The 22,746-nt window shown below is 47.9% G+C and overlaps 1 protein-coding gene across 5 annotated transcripts in view; it reads right to left on the bottom strand.

Annotated features, from left to right (window-relative positions):
* RBMS3 (RNA binding motif single stranded interacting protein 3) overlaps window positions 1-22,540 on the bottom strand; it is a 2,259,106-nt gene extending 2,236,566 nt beyond the window's left edge. For 2 of the 5 annotated variants that reach the window (XM_069648793.1, XM_069648794.1), the window contains exon 1: window positions 21,505-22,540. In XM_069648793.1, the coding sequence (XP_069504894.1) occupies window positions 21,505-21,579 (75 nt within the window). In that variant the 5' untranslated portion in view covers window positions 21,580-22,540. The remainder of the gene's footprint in view (window positions 1-21,504) is intronic. The other 3 variants (XM_069648792.1, XM_069648796.1, XM_069648795.1) reach the window with 3 other exon arrangements.
* Between the last annotated feature and the right edge of the window lie 206 nt (window positions 22,541-22,746).

Here is a 22,746-nt window from a genome sequence, read left to right as displayed (position 1 = left end):
ACCCACCCAAGTCGGATGTGTTTGGATTTGTGCCCTGTCCCTCCTTCCTATCTCCCCTTTTACTCCCTTGGTATGCTAAGGGTTATTTTTTTTCTTGGTGGTGTTTACACACCAGTAGTGATATGATATCACATGTGTAACGCGCCTTTACACAAGTGGTTCAAGGAGCGAATCATGTATAGTTTAAGAAGTGGAGGGGAGGTGGAGCCTGCAATTTCGGAGTCGCCACTGCTTTAGAGTGAAATTGAAGGACTACGTCTTCCGTTTGACCGACCTTCGGCTCTGTTGCTTTCACTTACCTTGGCTTCGAATGTAAACAAACTCTCAATAGTGGAGGTATTTCCATCCCCTTCTAGTGGGATGGAGCATGATGTCACTGTTACTCTGACAAATATGAGCAAGAAAATCTTGGGGTGTTTCCCACAGGGAACTAAGCACCCTGTAAGTGAGCTTTCCTTCATTTTACCATCGTCCAGTGTGGAAGTTATTTTAACCTCCCCAGAAGTGGCAGCTTTTTCATCCCATTGGCACCAGCGAATGATGTTCCTGCAGCAGAAGAGTTGGGGGGGGGGGGGGGGGTGCTGAAATAGACAAAGCACTTTTCGTAACTCCCAGCTCTCTTTAATTCATCCCATACAGCCCCAGAATCAGTCGTGCCAGATTCTCCACTAACCCCAGATTCTGCAAGATCTTTACATCATTCCCATCCGGACATAGGTCCGTTGACATTAATTGCATCAAACCTCGTCTCCTAAACTCTCTGACTAAAGTTTATGACCTGCTTAGAGAGGAAGTGAAAGAGAATACCTGCAAATTAACTATTATACAGACTCAAATAAGTGATAACTGGATAGAAGCATGGACTACATTAAACGACAAAATCGTCGAAGACGTGTCTAAATGTGACATTATTGTGGCAAATTTGGGGCTAGTGCTCCAGAGTAGTCTGAAGAGTAAATCTACTTCTGGTACTGACCAACCTTGTCCTGTACAGATATGGGATGCGATTAAAAAACATCCTGGCGTGTCTTTTTTTGCAAAATGGACGCCATTGAGGAGAAACTGGCAGGTGTGTACTTCACAGGGAGAGAAGAAAGGAGACCCTCGGAAGTAGTATTGTGCAGACAACCCCTCACAGCTCGCCAAAACCGTTTAACTTGGACACCCTTCCATCACTGTCTTTTCTAAAAGAATTTGAAAGGTTGGGAACCATAGAATGAAAGAAGGGGGAATCGGTTGTGATAGTCGAATCCATCTTTCCATTAATGGCTGCACAAAGGGTAAATAACGGAAAGAGGAAAGGACAGAAGAAATTGGGGGCACCTGCCGAAATAAAGTCAATAAATCAGAAGGCACAAAAAATGAATACAAGCTCATCATTCGAATTCCAACGAAATTTAAATGCGCAGGAAGAGAAGGCCAAGGATGGAGCCAAAACCTGATGAATTTCAACCAATGACGTCCCCAATGTTTTGTTTGGCTTCAAGACGGATAAAACAAGCAGAGGAGATGTCAAACGAAAACCAGTCTGAGCACCTGAACAACATACCCACAGGCCAAATGGATCAGGAAACATCAACTGACACCCAGAGTTGCTCCTTTGCTTGCCAGACGGACCGTTTCAAAGAAAACCAGCTGACGATACCCAGGTTGGGTTGGGATTGGTCTCCGCTAAGGGGTTCTCATGAAATCTGTGGAGGTTGCCAGCCCAAAACCCACAGAGCCGTTCTAAATAAAGAGAAATAGTTCAAACCCTCTGGAGGAATTTGAAATGCAACGAGGTAAATTATGACGGATTTGGAGAGAAGTCATGTTTAATCATGGAAGCTATATTTACACAGGAAGATGAGGTCATTCTGAATCGCAGTACTGTTCTCTCGATTTTCCGGGATGTGCCAAGTCTTAAGTTAGGATCCAGAAAGGATATTACTCTGGGAGACTTCTATAACAATCAAATAACTAATGCTGTAGCGATAACTGTCCCATTCCGAATTGTGAGGGACTGCCTTGCAGCAGGAATGGATGAAATCCGTCAGCGTGGTTTTGACTTATATACCATCCAAGAGGAAATCACGAGGCAACTCAGTGTCCTTTGGAAATGATCAAATATCACTGCATCTAATGACGATATCATGCTGCGCCAGCCCCTCCTTGATTCGTTCCCATGAGTGTAGAAGAAGAACAAAAAAGGGGGTTGGGTTGGTCCTGGTTAGCAAGCTCTCTTAACTCTTGAAGTATAACAGGTGTAAAGAGGAAGCCTGGATTTTAGTGTCTGCAGTTGGAGTACGGTGGTTTAAAGTATTTGTATTACAGAAGTGAGAGGTGTGCTTGTGACCTTATTCTTTGGCAGGAAACATTTTGGATGGATGAAGTGGCTCAGGGTGGTTTTATTGTATTGTAACAGAGTGCAGTGAAAGGTGTGGTGTGGAGACCAAAGGGTAGTCTTTTGTCTGCTATTTGATCATTAATAGCCGAAGATACCCAGGTGTGTGATGCAAACTTGGCTGGGATTCAGGCAGTGAAAGTGGGAGTAGTGTTTTAGTGGTAAACGTCTACTGTAGTTATAAAGACGTCCCGGTATCAGCAATATTAGAGAAGTTGGAAATTATCTTTTTGGGGTGGTTTGAAGAAGGAAATGAGACTCAACTCCTTCTGGAAGGTGATTTTAATGCTGATTACTTGGCAATTATTTATGGTCAAATACCAGTCCACCAGGTGCCCCCAGCTGAGCAATGTGCATATGGTACAAGATGGAAAACCTTTCTGAAGAATTGGGATTTGTGTATACTAACAGGGAACTATAAATGCTTGGCTATGCCATATTGTACTTGGCAGCGAACCATACAATCCTCTGCCATTGATTATATTGCTGTGTCCAAGAGTTTGAAAGGGGAAAACAGTGATTTGAAGATCTGGAATGGTGATCCTAGTGACCAGCACAAACTATGGCCACTATTCCTACTCTGAATACAAGGGTCTTGCAAAATAAACCAATTGAGGTCAACGTTTCACGAATAAGATACAGGCTGTTTCGGACTAACAGAAATATGGTCAAGTTTAATTATCAGCTTGATGTAAGATGGCGGGAATACTCTGGATACCAGGAAGTAGATGTTCACCGGCTAGAGCACTTTCCTGTATTTATAGAAGATTGTACAAGCAATTGAGAATCCGACTTTGTGTCCTCAGTCCGCATGCCCATGACACTCCAGTAGAGATTGTCAAGGGTTTTGACCCATGTTGAATCAATAGACTGGGTAGATGTGGGGATGAGCTGTCGCCGCCCATTATTCTATCCCAGAACAAACTAAATCAATAGACTGGGTGGATGTGGGGATGAGCTATCGCCCCCCACATTCACGCCAGAATATGAGAACTGCGCAGTTGGCACGAGACCACTCCAAAGATACAACCCTCTTGTGGGGGGTTCCACATAACCATTCTACTGTAAGGATGCCATCAAAACAATGTTAAGCAAGGGTCCTATTCTATCAAGCAAAAGAACACTCTATTGAAATGCAGTAATTCAAGACAACTCAAAAATGGATGCAGTACCGACAAATTCCCCAAGGTGGCGCTAGCGGTCTAAACTCTGACAGGGAAACTGTATTTAGGAGTTCCAAGAGGGGCAGGGACTTCAAAGCTTCTGGGTTAATTGAAAATTTAGCCACCTGCTGTTCCCAGAGGCCCAGAGGCTGGGAAACATTAACACCTCAGACATTCCCACACTAGGAGGCAGGATATCACATGACCCTGTTGATTGATTGAGGAGAGACTTCCAGGCAGCCTGCTGGAGCCCACACATAAGGCTCTTTCTGTTGAATGGGGTATGTTAATTTTGAGTGTTTCCTGTCAACAGCCCTCTGCCAGCAAGGTGAGACATGTGATCACTGACCCACCCAGACTCCTGGAGGCGGACCCAAACACTTGGGGGAGTTCAATTGCAACAAATATTTATTTTATAGAAACAGTGATAATTTATTGTAACCAAATGACAGGAATGTACAACTTTGAGAGTCTTAGTTTGAAAAATGCCCTCACGATTTGAGTCCAAACTCCAATTTGTACCATGTTCTGGGACAAAACCCTGCTAATTATGATTATTGTAGACAATGTGTTTAAGCTAGAGACATGGAAAGTTACTGGGATATGTGTGGAAGGGAAATGTACCTTTGTATAATTTTTGATTAAAAACCAATGTTGCAAAATCCACTAAAATCGAAAATAAGTTGCCATTTTTGAATGCAAGCTCCTAGAAACACCTGAGTCGGGACAGGGACTATCTTTAGTAATATATGATGTGTGTATGTGATGTCAAACAACTGTGTACCTGGGTAATATGTATTTGGATCAGGAATAGGTTTGTGTGCACATTGACCAGGGGAGTGTCATTTCTGCAGGTCATAAAAATGACATCACTCTGACACACTATCCGTTCCCAAATCAGGGAACAAAGAATCTATTGACCTATCAAATCAAGAGAGGGGCAGGCTCAGTTATGCCACGCACACACCCACTTTTTAAAACACATAAAAAGAGACTGCTGGGACAGGCAGAGACATTCAATTCCATTTTCTGCGGGACGCTCTGCCGGGAGACTCCAGACTTCACATCCATCAATCTCCAAAGACCAGAACTTTACTTCAAAACTTAAAGCAAGGGCCTAAACCCACAAACTGAGAACTCTTCTCAGCAGGCCTAGGCATCCTTAAAATCATTTACAAACTATTCCACAGCCGGGCGAGCTGTTTGAATTCTTTGCCAAGAACAATTGCCAGAGACCAGAGCAGAGATCCAGAGAGACCCAGACCGCTGTGAGCAGAACCGGTGCCTTATTGACCCGCCGAGCAGAGAGTACCAAAGTCCAGTCCAGTTGACCAGATCCGTGACGAGGCCCATTCATTTGAAAATTAGGAGTGAGTATCTGCCAGAACTGTGCAGAACCCAATCTCTTAGTTAAAATAATCTAATTAAAGCTATTTTAACCTAATTAAAACAGCCTCCTAGAAATCGTGTCATTTGTCATTTTTAAAGCTGCACAACTGTCACCTGTCAATTCTGCAGCTGCAAACTGTCACCTGTCATTTTGAGTTTTACTTTAAATCCGAAAATCTACCTTTATTAAATCATCAGTATCTCCGGAACCGTTTGTGCTAGGAACGAGATTTAACTTTCATCTGAAAGCTTAGAACCACGCACTCGCGAAATTTACCGTGATTTGCGATTTGGCCGATTTCTTCATCTGTAGAAATCAGCCGCTTTTTGCTTCTCTTTGCTAAAATTCGTTTGCAATCTGCTAATCATTCATAGAGTATTGTTAAAGTGAGCCTGAACTAATATAAAGTAAACATCACCTACCCTGAACCTAGAGGGAATTAAAAGCAATTTTAGCACCTTTTCACTTCCTTGCAAACCACATTAAAGTAATTCGCCTGTGTTTAAAACTCATCCCTGTTTTCTCTAAGCTTGCTGGGGGAACTGGAACTGTGTATTGCATTATAAAGTGTGATTTGTTGGTATTCTTGAAGACTGTGTGCTCTCCTTCCATTTCTTGTATTGCATGGGGGGGAGTGAATTGTCAAAAGAAAAAGTGATCCTATTCCCTTTTGCTAAAATCATAACAAGTTATTTCTGTACTGCATTTTATTCCACCTTGCACTTCCTTGAAACCATCAAGCATTTTCAGCTACCTCATCCTCTACACTACCCCTAAGTAACCAAATCAGTGTACCCCTGTAACATTATCCATTGTTGATCATGGTCGTATTCTGAAGTGTGATATCAGTTATCAATTTATTTATAAAGTGTGATAGATATATATTGTTGAGTTGTCCAAATAAACCTTTTAATTTGCAAAACAAACCTACTTCTTGGCTCAGTGGGGTCAGGGGGATTCTAAGAGGGGGGTGTTATACAAGGGTTGTCATCCAGAGTACTGAACTGGATATAAAAATACATCAATAAGGGTTTTCCTCAGCATCCCAGACTAGGCTTTGACTTAGCTGTAGTGTTGATTGAATATCGCTTACAAGATTTACAGGAGAGAAAGAAATTGTTGAGAAAGAGCATTAGATGGGAAAAGGGAACACTTCCCCTAGGTCCTCTTCTAGATGTGCAGATGAGGAAACTCAAGCAAGAATATAAAAATAAGGATACATCGTTGAAATCACTTATGTCTCAAAAATAGGGTGACATGATGCTGATGTGCATTGCAAAATAAAAAGCGGATGCTCGCTACTGGAAATGAGTGAACAGTAGAGATAATTTCCATTCAAGGCTTCAGGCAAACCCCATTGCCGGGGAAGGGCGGGCTCCCTATTTTTTAGACCTATATGCTGCTTCTAGTAGTGATGTTTTTTCTTGTGATAATATAAATGAAGAGACTTCGTCTTTGCCATTTGAATTAGAAGACATTGTGGCTTTGATTTCAAAAAGCAGTAATTCCAGAGCTCCAGGGCCTAACGGCCGGTATAATCAATTAATGAAGGGAGATTTTTGGTCATGGGCTACAATGTTACTTGCATTATTCCAAGTAATAATAGCAAGGAGGAAAACTCTGGCCACTTGGAAAGTGGTGTGCTCATTTAAAAGAAGGGCAATTGGTTGGAACCAAAGAACTATCGACCAATTGCCATCTTGACGTAGATTCGAAGATCTTCTCCTCCTTGATTTTGAGAGATCTACAGGATTGGGTTGAGACAAAGTGAGCATTAAAACCTAACCAGGTGGGAGTTAGACCGGGGGTGGGAACCTAGATGGTGGGTTGGATAACAAATTCATTATAGTGTTGCACTTGGCAGAAGTAAATGTTGCCACAATTGATCTGTCCGTAGCGTTTGACCGAGTGAATAGAGAGAGATTGTGGTCAATGTTGGCTAGTTGGGATTTTCCACGTGGGTTCTTAGCCATCTTGATCCACTTGCATTCTGACACAGCATCGATAGTCCATTTGGACAGCGAAGGACATTTGTCTGATAATATTCCAACCTCCCGTGGTCCCCGCCAGGGGTGCATTTTAGCCCCCTTCCTCTTTGGCACCTATCGTTCTGATTTGGGTGCTTCCCTGGTCTCGTCCTCTTGTGTCCCTCCTGACATTTATACCTTAAAGCTTTTTTGGTTCCTGTATGCAGAAAATATTTTTTTACTGGACAGGACCCGTGCAGGCCTTCAACGTCTTCTGAATTATTTTAAACAATGTTGTGATGCAAATGATCTGCAGATTAATGTGAATAAGACCTGGAATTCGGCGCTCACCCAGAGTTGGTTGCAGGAGAAAAGAGGGTGAAAACTGTTTGGAAGTTGTGAATGAATTCAGGTATCTTGGTTTCCAAAAATGCTCTCATCCTTGTAAGACTGCCTTACTGGAAAATCTATATGAAAAGGCTAAAGTTCTCATGGCACAAATGAGACATTTACATTGTATATACGGCACGTTTTCCACTCTCCCACTAGTTAAGTTTTATAATGCCAAGGTGATACCAGCAATCACATTCGGGCTTGAAACCAATCGTGCTCTTCTGGAGGAGGACGTGTTATATGTAGAAGGCCTCTTTTGGAAAAGCATTTTACCAGTTCAAAAGTCGCTCCCAGTAGCCGCATTAAGGCATGAATTGGGATTGATTTCCTTAAGAATGCAGGTTTGGTGGAAGCGGATATATTCTGCCATACATTCATGAAGCCACCAAGCAATTCCTTGTGTGAACAGTTTGATCAGGTGCAGCCAAGGAAGCTGAAATTGTTGGTGGGGAAATGTCATGAGAGACTTGAATTGTGGGATCTGAACGGTGCCCGGGTCTTGGATAATTCTACAGCATAGGATGAAGCCTCACTCGCGATTCAGTGGGTAATTACAAACATTACAGGGAGGATGGACAGGCTGAAAAGAAGCTGGGACTGTGTGCAGCTTGGCTAAGAACACCCCCCCCAAAACTCCGCCACCCCGCCAGTTTGCATGTTGAGATTGAGATTAAATGTACTATTTACACGTGAAAACTGTTAGCTACTGAAGAAGGACAACTGTGTGGTCGTGATTGCGGCTATTGCAACAAGAAGGTGGAAGCGCCAACACACCTGATAGCTGGGTGTGTGCGCAGCCTTGATTAGCACGACACTAATGGATGGTCTGTGACGGAGCTAGTTAGGGACCACTGAGAATTTCTGTGGAGGCAACTGATGGAGGCAGAGTCATCCTCGCCTGAGCACGACACAGATTCCTACAGACGATTGAACTTATTGAATGAGAAGGATGCTTTAGTGTGCTTCAAACAAATGGGGCATTTATGACTAAACAGGAAGTTTGGAGTGCCTCACTTTCTGCGCTGCCTGCCTATATCAATGTGAAAGGAGTATAGCAAGGCAAACATAATTCCAGGTCATGTCATTAAATATACACTTGTACAACTTGAACATTACCACATAAGTCACCAACCATTGACATACATTGAGGCTGTCATGTATCTGAAAATGTTACCAGATGATACTATTGGATAAATGCTTTGTCAACTTAAAGATTTCCCCCAAAAATGTTAATGTTCCATAAACTTAAACAACAAAAACGCCAACACGTGTTTCAACCCTTACTGGCCCGTCTTCAGGGCGTAAAAATGTATTGCTACCAAAAGAGAAAACAGAGTGTACATGTATCGACACGCAAAACATCAACATAAATATCGGTCAGAAGAATAGTTATGCATTTCCAATATATAAACATAGAGGCATGAAAACAAAAGCGGGGTAGGGGGGAGGGAAAAAAAACAAAAACAAAAGACATGGTCAGCGAAAAGTGCTCGATCTTGAATGGATGTATTTTCATTAGCATTATAGTGCAGTCAAAAGTAGGGGGTGAGCATGTCCACATCACAAAGAGAAAGCAGTCTAAGCAAAACAGATACCTGATAAATATTGTTTTTTCACCCTCCCCCCTACCCCGCTTTTGTTGTCATGCCTCTATGTTTATACATTGGAAATGCATAACCATTCTTCTGACCAATATTTATGTTGATGTTTTGCGTGTTGATACATGTACAATCTGTTTTCTCTTTTGGTAGCGATATATTTTTACGCCCTGAAGACGGGCCAGTAAGGGTTGAAACACGTGTTGGCGTTTTTTGTTGTTTAAGTTTATGGAACATTAACATTTTTTTGGGCGAAATCTTTAAGTTGACAAAGCATTTATCCAATAGTATCATCTGGTCCCGTTTTCAGATACACGACAGCCTCAATCGATGTCAATGGTTTATTAGTTATGTGGTAATGTTCAAGTTGTACAAGTGTATATTTAATAACATGACCTGGAATTATGTGTGCCTTGCTATACTCCTTTCACATTGATATAGGAAGGCAGCGCAGAAAGTGAGGCCCTCCAAACCTCCTGTTTTGTCTTGTTTGAAGGGTTTTCGAGAAATTACCCTTCTGGGCCCCACTACTGACGCATACCTCTCGAATAGTGTTTCTAACTCCATTAACATTCATCAAAACCAGACCTACCTTTTGAGTTTGTGCGCAGCCCCTTAAAAAGGATAATTTCTCGGACACTTCAATTGAGTATTTATGTCTGTTTATTGAATTGGAACAAACGTAGAAGGGTAAATGATGTTTTGTGTTATGTTTTTAATTATTATATTTATAATTTTTATTGTCTTAAGCTGAAGTATTGTGATATTTTGAAATTGTATTTTATTGTGTACTGTTTTATTGTAAACCCTATGCACAGAATACATGTTTTAATGATATATGTTAGGGTGTCATATGGCTGATTGCTTTGTTGGCATCAATCATTATACCCCGGTGTAGTGCTGGCGGGACACTAATACTACTTATCTAGTGCTGGCAGACCCAGGACTTCAGTTTAGAAGTGGTGTAAAATGTTTACAAAACAACTCATAGGATAACTTGATGCTAGAGTGCTCATATTTCCCTTCTGTGAAGGGTACAGTGAGCTAAAGTGTAGCTGCGGACTCTCGTGCGGGTACCATCCGAAAGAACCGGTCATTTGGCCGTGTTCGTTCTCAAAGAGTGGCGCCTTTGGAGTATTTTTTGCTTATTAGAGCATGCATTCGGGTTTCGTAGTGCAGTCAACAGTTGCTATTTTCACATTTAATTGAAATCAAATCAATCTATGGAGCTTTGAAGGAAGAACAATAGATCTGAACCTGCGGGTTCAGCCAAGATCTCAGCAGCAAACACTTAACACACTGAGCTAACTGACCAGCTCACTGCACAAGCACACTTGTATATTGACACCTAAGAATAAATCACACGATTGCCTGATTCACTAGTGCTCATGCCCCGAACATCAGAAGGAAAGGACGCTTTGTGGGTCTCTACTGTGAACGGTTCAGACCGACCCCTGCAGTGACCGCTCAGCCCACTGAGCTATCGGATCAGCAGTGATTACAAACCATCATTGATAATAATGTGCCCATGAATGTCTTAATTGAGGCAGTGTCGCGATGTCACGCTAGGCCAAGGCCATCTTATTGCTCTGATAATTAGCACTGCGTTAGCCTGACCCATGGCGGAATAATTTAAGGAATCGTGTTTGCTAAAAAATGCATGCGCCTTCCTACTGTCCTCTCTGCTGATGTGGTTTGACTGATGAGCCTGAAAGGGAACACGCGCTTAAATGCACGCGATAACTAATTACACAAGGTGACAACAATCATTCCGCAGTGATGGCAGTGGGCGTGGCCAGACCCTGCAAGTGTCCGGCATATGGGGCGGGTGCCTTCAGGCCCCGCCCACACTCCTGTCACCTGCCTTCTGGTCTGGACACCCTCCTGGCGAACGGTGGGACCGGAAAGTCTGCCACTGTCAGTCAGTACCTGCAGCGAGAGCGGCCCGAGTGGACATCTTTGAAACACTAATAGGCCGGCAGGGGCGGGTGTCTGAGGCGGCAAGGTGCGGGGCCGGCCATCCAGGGTCAGCCGAGGCTAATCGGTGCACGTCAAGGATGGGGCCAGGGGTTAAGGGAACGCTGCTCCTGCACGGGGAGCTGCTGGGGGCTGCAAGGACCCTTCTAGGCCAACACGCCACACAACCAGGGAGACTGTCCTGCTCGACATGCTGCACGTGTGTCTACATCAGGTGTTTCAAAAGTGGGGAGGGGAGGATTCCATCTTTCCCCGTAATTAAAGGGACAATGAGAAGACAAAGGTCCTTATTCACAGAGCGTTTTCCAATGGGGGTTGCCATTATAAAACCAGTCTGTGAAAGGCCCAAAGCATTTGAAATGTGTACCCGTTCATATTGCGGCATCCGGACCCCGAAATACGCAAGGATGGGATATTGGGTAGTGGGCTCATGTGCACACGGCCAGCAGTGAGAAGGTGTGTACGGCGCTCCCTACCTATATAGGGGCGAGGTGCCCGCCAACATGGTTTCCAAAACACAGCAATGTACTCCAACGAGAACTATGCCAGCCACGCGTCTAATGGCGTATAGCTCTTCACAGTAAGCAATGTCTCTGAAACGGGGCAGCTGGCGCTGCACAGGTTCAAACCCCGACACAGCCCTTTGTCCTTTTAAATTGTGAGATGATAACAGCTATACTTAAAGCACTTAGAAGCGTGTGTAATCCGGCACGAAGCACTACCTCAATACTTTATTTGTTGTGCGCGGTTTCCCTGCGATTTAGGCGCACACCACTGGCGAGTGACTATAACAGCGGAGAGGTAATATAACGACTAGTACAACCTTCTAAGAATGGCTAGGCATATAAGAATATTCCAAACATTGAGGGAAAGTGAGCTAACTTAGGCAGGCAGAGATGTGTTGAAATGCTGGGACAGGGGGCATTCATCAACCATTAATAACCCTCTACACTAAATATTCTGCAATGGCACTTCCGGGATTCCAATGTTCAAATATGAAGAAGAAAAACAGTAAAATGTAAGCTTGCATGATTTAAAGCCCCACGGTTACCTAAAATGGCCTTGAAAACACGAGGCCCTGTTGCAGCAGCCTTAGCTGGTGGATGGCGTGTTCTATACACGTGGGCCTTCGATATCTGACGCACATGCAACTGCAGCCCAGAGTCAAGGCGGCCTGCAATAGGTTTCCAATGAATTACTGTGGGACCCCCCAGCCACCGGATGACCGAGTGCGGGGGTGGGGAGTGGCTGGGTGTATCCGGGAAAATCACTGGAAAGTAGCCATCCTGAGTCGACCAGAGCTCGGCAACAGTTTCCTTGGCATGTAGGATTAAGCAGGTTGCTGTGACTCCAGGACACATCACGAGACATGGCTCAGCTAAATGTTGGCCTGCACAAGTGTTGCAATCCAATAACAGAGATATTTTTTATGAAGTTGTTCTTAAGTGTATTTTTCTAGCGATATCTGCACCTTCTTTTCTTAAAAGTAATTCAAGTGACGTATTTCCAATTACATTTCAATACTGGGTGACAATTCATATTTTACACGTTATAAATTGAAAGTACGATACGTGCAACCTGATATATTCCTAATTGTTTCGACCTCGGAAGGTTGAACGTTTGTATCATTTCCAGACTGAAACCTGTGCGTCTACACACAGCCCTCTACAACAGGCACTCAACTGACTGAGATAACTCTAAGGTCACTGGTGGCGCCTTTCTTGTTGCCAGAGGGGCGCTACCTTGAAGCTTTGGCTTGCACTGGGGTGAATAGGATCGCCTCTATGTGTGTCACAAACATTCCAGAATCCACGGGCGACACAGGTGTCACTTACTGACCCCAGACGGAAGTGACGCATTATATGGAGGAAAAGTCACCAGAAGCGTGCTACACCGCTGTCATCTCTCCTGATCCATTGCGCACATTAAACACAAAGACGTGCCAGAGGTGTGCGTTGCAAATACGTATTAATAATCAATAAAACGCCTGCCACGCTGTGCATCCAACATGGTGCCAAAATAGCCGTGTAAAGGGGAGTACCCCCTCGTGACTTGAATGCACCGTTGACCACACACAACACTGTTGCCTGCTGGCAAGAGAACAGGATTACGTTGCATAGAAATACAGGGTATGCCGGCAATTCTAATATCTTTACACAATGCACATCGCAAACGGACTTGTCGCCAAACCATTCAGTAATAACGCCTACTACCCACATTACTGACGTTCATTTCATCGGCCACAGAAGGATGAAAGGCGCGAATCTCCAAACTGCTGGCAAGGCGTCGGTCTTTGCAATAGGCGCTCAGTCTACTGAGCTATTTTATGGAGAGCATTCGGTGACACTAATACCCAGACAATACCAAGCGCCTGATGCTACCCTTCGGAATATCGCTCTGTATGTTAATGACGCGAGGGCTAAAATGCGCGCACCGACATGGGCAGACATTCTGTTCATTAACATGTATGTATGTCCGTGTCTCCCAGGCGAGCACTACGACATAAGAGTTCTTGAAGCTGCCCCGGAAGTCCAGGCTAATACGCGACCTTCCTGCATATGACGGCGTGGAGGAAGGTGTGTGTGAGACCGCCCTCCCACAAGAGGCATGCATGTGGGTGTACTGAGAGAGAGGACTGACGTCACACTAGGGAGGTAGGAATGTACACTGAGGGAGAGCAGACTGATGTCACAACACGCATGTATGTGTCTACTGATGGGGAGGTGGCTGATGCCACATTAGGCTGCTAGGGATATGCCCTGAGGGACAGAAAGATGATGTCACAGTAAGCTAGTATGACAATGCTATACACTGATGGAGACTGGATGTCACACGAAGGAGCTAACATTATACATTGATGGAAATTGAGTTGGTGTCACACTAGGTAGGAAGGGGTATACCCTGATGGAGAGAGACCCGATGTCACACTAGGGTGGTAGGGATGTGCCCTGATGGAGAGAGGGAGTTGATGTCACACGAAGGAGCTAGCACTATATACTGATGGAGAGGGAGATGGTGTCACACTAGGTAGGAAGGGGTATGCCCTGATGGAGAGATACCCGATGCCACACTAGGATAGTTAGTAGGGCTATGCCCTGATGGAGAGAGAGCCGATGTCACTCTAGGCTGGTAGGGATATGACCTGATGGAGAGAAAGCTGATGTCACACTAGGGAGGTAGGGGTATGCCCTGATGGAGAGAGACCCGGTGTCACACTAGGGTGGTAGCGATATGCCCTGATGGATAGAGAGAGCTGATGTCACATGAAGGAGCTAGCACTATACACTGATGGAGAGGGAGATGGTGTCACACTAGGTAGGAAGGGGTATGCCTTGATGGAGAGATACCTGATGCCACACTAGGATAGTTAGTAGGGCTATGCCCTGATGGAGCGAGAGCTGATGTCACCGTAGGCTGGTAGGGATATGACCTGATGGAGAGAAAGCTGATGTCACACTAGGGCGGTAGGGGTATGCCCTGATGGAGAGAGACCCAATGTCATACTAGGGTAGTAGGGATATGACCTGATGGAGAGAAAGCTGATGTGACACTAGGGCGGTAGGGGTATACCCTGATGGAGAGAGACCCAATGTCATACTAGGGTACTAGGGATATGACCTGATGGAGAGAAAGCTGATGTGACACTAGGGCGGTAGGAGTATGCCCTGATGGAGAGAGACCCAATGTCATACGAAGGAGCATGTGCTATACACTGATGGAGAGAGAGCTGATGCCACTGTAGGCTGGTAGGGATATGACCCAATGGAGAGAAAGCTGATGTCACACTAGGGAGGTAGGGCTATGCCCTGGTGAATAGAGGCCTGATGTGTGTACAATGATGTGTGAAACACTTATGCGAGTAGAGTGAACCGCTGCCGGGATGCTAATGGCCTTAGAGATGGACAGCGGTACACGCTGGTGGAGTGGGCGTTGAGGGAGGTAAAGGAGGCAGGTATGTACACGCTCACAGAGTGAGTGGTGGCCGGCGTGTACACTAGTGGAGATATCATTAGCCCCACAAAAGAGACTATACATGGATGGGAGTGTGAAATGGGGCCGCAGGAGAGCGTCAAGGATATGCATATGGGAGTGCCCATGTCTGCACTGATAGAGTGCCCATGTCATCAGACACAGGCAGGGCTATGCACTGATAGAGCGCCCATGTCATCAGACACAGGCAGGGCTATGCACTGATAGAGCGCCCATGTCATCAGACACAGGCAGGGCTATGCACTGATAGAGCGCCCATGTCATCAGACACAGGCAGGGCTATGCACTGATAGAGCGCCCATGTCATCAGACACAGGCAGGGCTATGCACTGATAGAGTGCCCATGCCATCAGACACAGGCAGGGCTATACACTGATGGGCTGTTCATGTCATCAGACACAGGCAGGGCTATGCACTGACAGAGTGCCCATGTCATCAGACACAGGCAGGGCTATGCACTGACAGAGTGCCCATGTCATCTGACACAGGCAGGGCTATGCACTGACAGAGTGCCCATGTCATCAGACACAGGCAGGGCTATGCACTGACAGAGTGCCCATGTCATCAGACACAGGCAGGGCTATGCACTGACAGAGTGCCCATGTCATCAGACACAGGCAGGGCTATGCACTGACAGAGTGCGCATGTCATCAGACACAGGCAGGGCTATGCACTGATAGAGTGCCCATGTCATCAGACACAGGCAGGGCTATGCACTGATATAGTGCCCATGTCATCAGACACAGGCAGGGCTATGCACTGATAGAGTGCCCATGTCATCAGAAACAGGCAGGGCTATGCACTGATAGAGTGCCCATGTCATCAGACACAGTATGCACTGATAGAGTGCCCATGTCATCAGACACAGGCAGGGTTATGCACTGGTAGAGTGCCCATGTCATCAGACACAGGCATCAGACATGATAGAGTGCCCATGTCATCAGACACAGACAGGGCTATGCACTGATGGACTGTTCATATCAACAGACACAGGCACGGCTATGCACTGATAGAGCGCCCATGTCATCAGACACAGGCAGGGCTATGCACTGATGGACTGTTCATATCAACAGACACAGGCAGGTCTATGCACTGATAGAGTGCCCATGTCATCAGTCACAGGCAGGGCTATGCACTGATGGACTGTTCATATCAACAGACACAGGCAGGTCTATGCACTGACAGAGTGCCCATGTCATCAGACACAGGCAGGGCTATGCACTGATGGACTGTTCATATCAACAGACACAGGCAGGTCTATGCACTGATAGAGCGCCCATGTCATCAGTCACAGGCAGGGCTATGCACTGATGGACTGTTCATATCAACAGACACAGGCAGGTCTATGCACTGATAGAGTGCCCATGTCATCAGTCACAGGCAGGGCTATGCACTGATAGAGTGCCCATGTCATCAGACACAGGCAGGGCTATGCACTGATGGACTGTTCATATCAACAGACACAGGCAGGGCTATGCACTGATAGAGTGCCCATGTCATCAGACACAGGCAGGGCTATGCACTGATGGACTGTTCATATCAACAGACACAGGCAGGGCTATGCACTGATAGAGTGCCCATGTCATCAGACACAGGCAGGGCTATGCACTGATGGACTGTTCATTTCAACAGACACAGGCAGGTCTATGCACTGATAGAGTGCCCATGTCATCAGTCACAGGCAGGGCTATGCACTGATAGAGTGCCCATGTCATCAGACACAGGCAGGGCTATGCACTGATGGACTGTTCATATCAACAGACACAGGCAGGGTTATGCACTGATAGAGTGTCCATGTCATCAGAGACAGGCAGGGCTATGCACTGATAGAGTGCCCATGTCATCAGACACAGGCAGGGCTATGCACTGATAGAGTGCCCATGTCATCAGACACAGGCAGGGCTATGCACTGATGGACTGTTCATATCAACAGACACAGGCAGGGCTATGCACTGATAGAGCGCCCATGTCATCAGACACAGGCAGGGCTATGCACTGATAGAGTGCCCATGTCATCAGACACAGGCAGGGCTATGCACTGATAGAGCGCCCATGTCATCAGACACAGGCAGGGCTATGCACTAATGGACTGTTCATATCAACAGACACAGGCAGGGCTATGCACTGATAGAGTGCCCATGTCATCAGACACAGGCAGGGCTAAGCACTGATGGGCTGTTCATATCAACAGACACAGGCAGGTCTATGCACTGATAGAGTGCCCATGTCATCAGTCACAGGCAGGGCTATGCACTGATGGACTGTTCATATCAACAGACACAGGCAGGTCTATGCTCTGATAGAGTGCCCATGTCATCAGTCACAGGCAGGGCTATGCACTGATAGAGTGCCCATGTCATCAGACACAGGCAGGGCTATGCACTGATGGACTGTTCATATCAACAGACACAGGCAGGGCTATGCACTGATAGAGTGCCCATGTCATCAGACACAGGCAGGGCTATGCACTGATGGACTGTTCATTTCAACAGACACAGGCAGGTCTATGCACCGATAGAGTGCCCATGTCATCAGTCACAGGCAGGGCTATGCACTGATAGAGTGCCCATGTCATCAGACACAGGCAGGGCTATGCACTGATGGACTGTTCATATCAACAGACACAGGCAGGGTTATGCACTGATAGAGTGTCCATGTCATCAGAGACAGGCAGGGCTATGCACTGATAGAGTGTCCATGGCATCAGAGACAGGCAGGGCTATACATTGATAGATTGTTCATAATATCAGACACAGGCAGGACTATGCACTGGTGGACTGTTCAAGTCATCAGAGACAGGCAGGGCTATGCACTGGTGGACTGTTCATGTCATCAGAGACAGGCAGGGCTATGCATTGATAGAGTGCTCATTATATCAGACACAGGCAGGGCTATGCATCGGTGGACTGTTCATGTCATCAGAGACAGGCAGGGCTATGCACTGGTGGAGTGCTCAAGTCATCAGAGACAGGCAGGGCTATGCATTGATAGAGTGCTCATGTCATCAGAGTCTAGCAGGGCTATGCAGTGATGGAGTCTCAATCCATCAGAGACGGGCAGTGCTATGCACTGATGGAGTCTCAAGTCATCAGAGACAGGCAAGGCTATGCACTGATGGAGTGTTCATGTCATCAGAGACAGGCAAGGCTATGCAATGATAGAGTGCCCTTGTCATCAGAGAGAGGCAGGGCGATGCAATGATAGAGTGATTATCATGTCATAAGAGACAGGTGGGGCTATGCACTGATGGAGTGCGCATGTCATCAGTCAAAGGCAGGGATATGCACTGATAGAGTGCCCATGTCATCAGACACAGGCAGGGCTATACATTGATAGAGTGTTCATGTCATCAGAGACAGGCAGGGCTATGCACTGATGGAGTGTTCATGTCATCAGAGACAGGCAGGGCTGTGCGCTGATAGAGTGCCCATGTCACAAGAGACAGACAGGGCTATGCACTGATGGAGTGTTCATGTAATCAGTGACAGGCATGGCTAGGCACTGATGAAGTTTTCATGTAATCAGAGACAGGCAGGGCTATGCACTGATATAGTGTTCATGTCATCAGAGACAGGCAGGACTGTACATCGATAGAGTGCTCATGTCATCAGAGACAGGCGGGGTATGCACTGATGGAGTGCTCATGTCATTAGAGACAGGCATGGCTAGGCATTTCTCGAGCGAGTATTGCTGGTTCGGCAGAGCCAAGAGATTGCGCTGATGGAGCGAGTTCTAAGGCCACTCGGGAGAGGTTGGAGTAGAGACTGATGGAGTGAGTAGCGTGCCATGAATTCTCCGGAGGGGTGGACTGATGGAGAGGGCGCTGAGACGGCAGGAAGAGGGCAGCAGCACACACTGCTGCAGTGGTGTTGGGGTCTCAAGGGACAGACACTGGAACATAAAAACGTAGGCCAAAAGAGACAGGAGGGAAGATGGTGTGATTGAGTCGAGCGCTGATGTGACGCAAGCAGGCGGGAGAGTAATATGTCGACATCGCACTCATGCTATATGAACCCGTCAGTAGTCTGCATGGATGACCAAGGCAGGAGACTGCACTGATGACCGAGGCAGGAGACTGCACTGATGACCGAGGCAGGAGACCGCACTGATGACCGAAGCAAAGACTGTACTGATCACCGAAGCAGGAGACTGCTCTGATGTCGAGGCAGGAGACTGCACTGATGACCGAGGCAGGAGACTGCAGTAATGACCGAGCAGAAGATTGCACTGATGACCGAGGAAGGAGACAGTACTGATCACCGAAGCAGGAGACTGCTCTAATGTCGAGACAGGAGACTGCACTGACGTCAGAGACAGGCAACTGCACTGATGACCGAGGCAGGAGACTGCACTAATGACCAAGGCAGGAGACTGCACTGATTACTTAAGCAGGAGACTGCACTGATGTTAGTGTCAAGACACTGCACTGGTGACCGAGGGAGATTGCACTGATGGCCGAGGCTGGAGACTGCACTAATGAACTCATGGTGAGAGTTCTGATACTCCAACGAGGCAGAGCTGGCGAGTGGGCGTCCATGGAGTGAGGAGACAAGGGTTACTGATGGGCACTGATAGGGTGAGGGGGACTGATGGAGTAAGTTGGCACTGATAAGCGAACGGCCACTGAAAAGAACATGGTCCCTGATGGCCTGAATGGGCACAACGAGGGGCGCTCGTTGACTTAGTGGGCACAGCTTGTGTGAGTGGGCACCTATAATTCCCAACACGCAAAGCACCTCTGTATTTCCAGGATTCGCTCAATGGAGGGAAGGGAGTGCGTGCTGCTGCCTTGGCTCACATGGATGTGTTCGTATCAGTGACATTTCACTAATAAGTCACAGGAGGCCGTCACTGCACCTCAGATCACGTGTTCCTGGCTCGTCACTCAGCAGGCAATGCCGAAGTGACTCCCCTCGGCCCAGTCCTCGTCTTCTCGCCCCCACACCATCCCCTTTCCTCTAGTTAAACAAATCTAGAGGCGCCTCCAGCTGGGAGGGGAAGCACATGTGTGATGTCCCACAATTAGATAAGATGGAAGAAAGGCTGGCCTAGGCCAGTGTAAACTTGGGAAGAGGCCCCCATGGCCTGGAAAAGTTGCAGCCCTCCCAAAGGGTTGGCCCTTCAAATGGGACATAGTTAGGTGAGCGCGACTGATTGGTTCTGGCCTAGTCCTGCCTTTATCGCAAAAGGGCCCTGACCAGTTGGGAAATCTGCCAGGCGAGCGTGGAATGCAGAGCCCGGGGCACAGACAGCTAGTGTAGGGCCGCACGGGCTGGCATCTCAGGTGATGGAGGAGTCGACTCCCACAGGCCAGTGCACAGGTGGAATCAGGGCCAGGAAACAAGTCATTCCCAAGGCTGACAAGGTACACTTCCAAATGCCAATGAAATGAAAGAAATCAGAGGAACAGGACGACATCCTGAGGCTGGGCATCGAAAGGAGAGGCCGGGCGCACCAATGGACGCTTTCTGGTGCAGACCAGGACTTCGAGCTGGAGAAGGCCTCGACCCGGTCTAACCACACCGCTGTCTGCCTTGGTGCTGGCTCAGCGAGACCACCACCTGAAGAAAAAAAAAACTCCCATGTCGCAGAAAAGGGGGGCGAGGCAAGTTCTTGCACATGGGTGGGTGGGCGTCGGTGAGGTACAGAAGTGCCTTTCTACGAGAACCTCTTGAAGGCAGGGGAGAGGTCGCGCCGGTCTTCAGAGTGGGCCAAAATGTAGCTGCCCGTCTGGCACCAACCCCTCCTCGCCCATGGCACTGCCAACATGCTGCTCACAGCTATCATGACCAGCAGAACATTAAACCACAACACATATACATGAAGGCGTCTTCAAGCGCCATTGCTACCTACGCACACACACATTGATACGTGCCTCTACCTAAAGGAAATAAATCCATCGGGAGGTGTGTGCACATGGCCTGTACCACATTTCAGCATACACGTCCCTTAATGTCATCGTAGTCTGCGCACATAGATATGTAGGCATCACATGTCATCATTTATCACGCTACCTGGACCTCTCAGTTACCATAATACACAGCTATAGAGCGGCATGGACATGTATGCAGACAAACACACACACACAGACATAGACACACACATTGGTGGAAGAGTGGAAAAGTTTGCCTTTAAAGCTTGGCTTTTGGCAGGCAGAGGGAGTCATGGGGTGCCTGCCGCGCTGCATGCCCAAGCGCCCGCCCGTCCGCCACAGTGCCGGCCATCCCCATCTGACCGTGCGCCCGGCTGATAACCAGGCGCCGCTGCCCTCCAGGTCATGTGCAGAGGCGCTGCTGTCACACGGCAGCGGATCGATCACCCAGCAAGAAGAAAGACACGGAAAGGGCACCGTCCTCGCCCACTGACCTCCCCGCCGCCCACCTGCCCCCCCTTCCCCCCGCAGGGCGCCGCGGGTCCAACCTGACCACACAAGCAAGGCACGCTCCCGGGAAAGAATGGCACATGTGTTCCATAGCGCACACCAGCCGCGCTTCTAAGCACAGTCGAGCATCCACCATTCATTGACTCCTAAGAGCCCGGAGCGAGGGCTACAGGCAGAAGATGCAGATGACATGCGACTGAGGAGCAACACGGGCATCTCTGCCCAAGGACGCGCCCGCCCGCCTGCCGCGCAGCGCCCTACCTTGGTTTGGAGGTAATGGGGGTAATAGTAGGTGTACTGGGGGTACATTGGCTGCTGCTCCAAGCGTTTGCCCATGTAGCTGCAATCGTTTATCTCCGACACAGGGAATCCGTGGACGGGCTGTCGCGCCCGGGGCCTCGCCGTGCCCTAGGAGCCGTTATCCCAGCCGGTGGCGGGTGACCGTGGAGGGCTCGTCCTCTGCCCCCGCAGCAGCCCGGGCGCCCTAGTCCTCCAGCTGCTCTCGAGTCCCGACAAGGCACGAGTTCTTCCCAGCGATTCTCCGAGGGCTTCTGCGGCTCCCGCCCGTCCTCTCGCTCTCTCTCCAGCGCCTCAATTCCTCTCTCGGCTGCGTCTTTGTGGCCGCACCAGCCCCCAACATCCAGGCGAAAATAATATAGAAAGTCCCCCTTAATGCAGAATACAGAGAGACCGTGTAACTCCAAACCTCTGCAGACGGCTTCCTGCCTTTCTCCCCCTCCTCCCCCTGTCCTCTCTCTCTCTCGCTCTCTTTCCCTCCCTCAATCTCAACCTCTCTCTCTCTATTCTCTCTCCTCCCACTGTACAAAAAAATGGCAAAGGAAAAAACCCCCTTCCCCGTCTAGTTGCCGTTGCCCCCCTCCCGGGCTGACATGCCTTTTAATGCCCGTCTTGTCTTTCATTCAGGCCGGCAGCCCTTCCTCTCACCCTCACGCCTCACTTCCAGGCGGCGGTGCTGTGGGTGGGAACCGGAGCCTGTCTGCCCCTGGAGAGTTGGCCACAGCCCCACAAGGCTGCTGTGCTTCTTCCGAGAAGAGAACGGCTGCCTCGGTCCTGCTGCTGCTGCCGCAAGCAGAGCCCGGATCCCCTCTGCCAGCAGCCTGGGAAAGGGAAGCGGCGGCACGAGGAGCCCTGTCTGCGTGTGTGTGAGGAGGAAGGAACCCCGAAAACCGCGTCCTTCTCAAAGGGAAGACGGGAAGCAAACTTAGAAGGTCCTTTACTGACATGCCCTGCAAGGGATGCAATGCGCGTGGGAAGTGGATTACATGCCTCATCGGATGAGGAGCTCGCCCTGCATTTTACACATGCAGCCATCCCAAAACACACTCTTATGTTATGCTATTTCCGAGCATTTATAGCGCGTATGGGTGCCAAGAGGGCCTCATGGCGCTAATATTGAGAAGGAAACATGCTGGGCACTGGTCAACTCCGAATGCTTATCCACAATGGGATTTGATGAGAAAGATCTACAATTTTCCTTTAAAC

This window comes from Ambystoma mexicanum, chromosome 2q (assembly GCF_040938575.1).
Source record: "Ambystoma mexicanum isolate Mex_15411 chromosome 2q, UKY_AmexF1_1, whole genome shotgun sequence".
Classification (NCBI taxonomy): Eukaryota; Metazoa; Chordata; class Amphibia; order Caudata; family Ambystomatidae; genus Ambystoma; species Ambystoma mexicanum.
The sequence above is the reverse complement of the archived record's forward strand: the minus strand, read 5'-3'. Positions and strand labels throughout refer to the sequence as shown.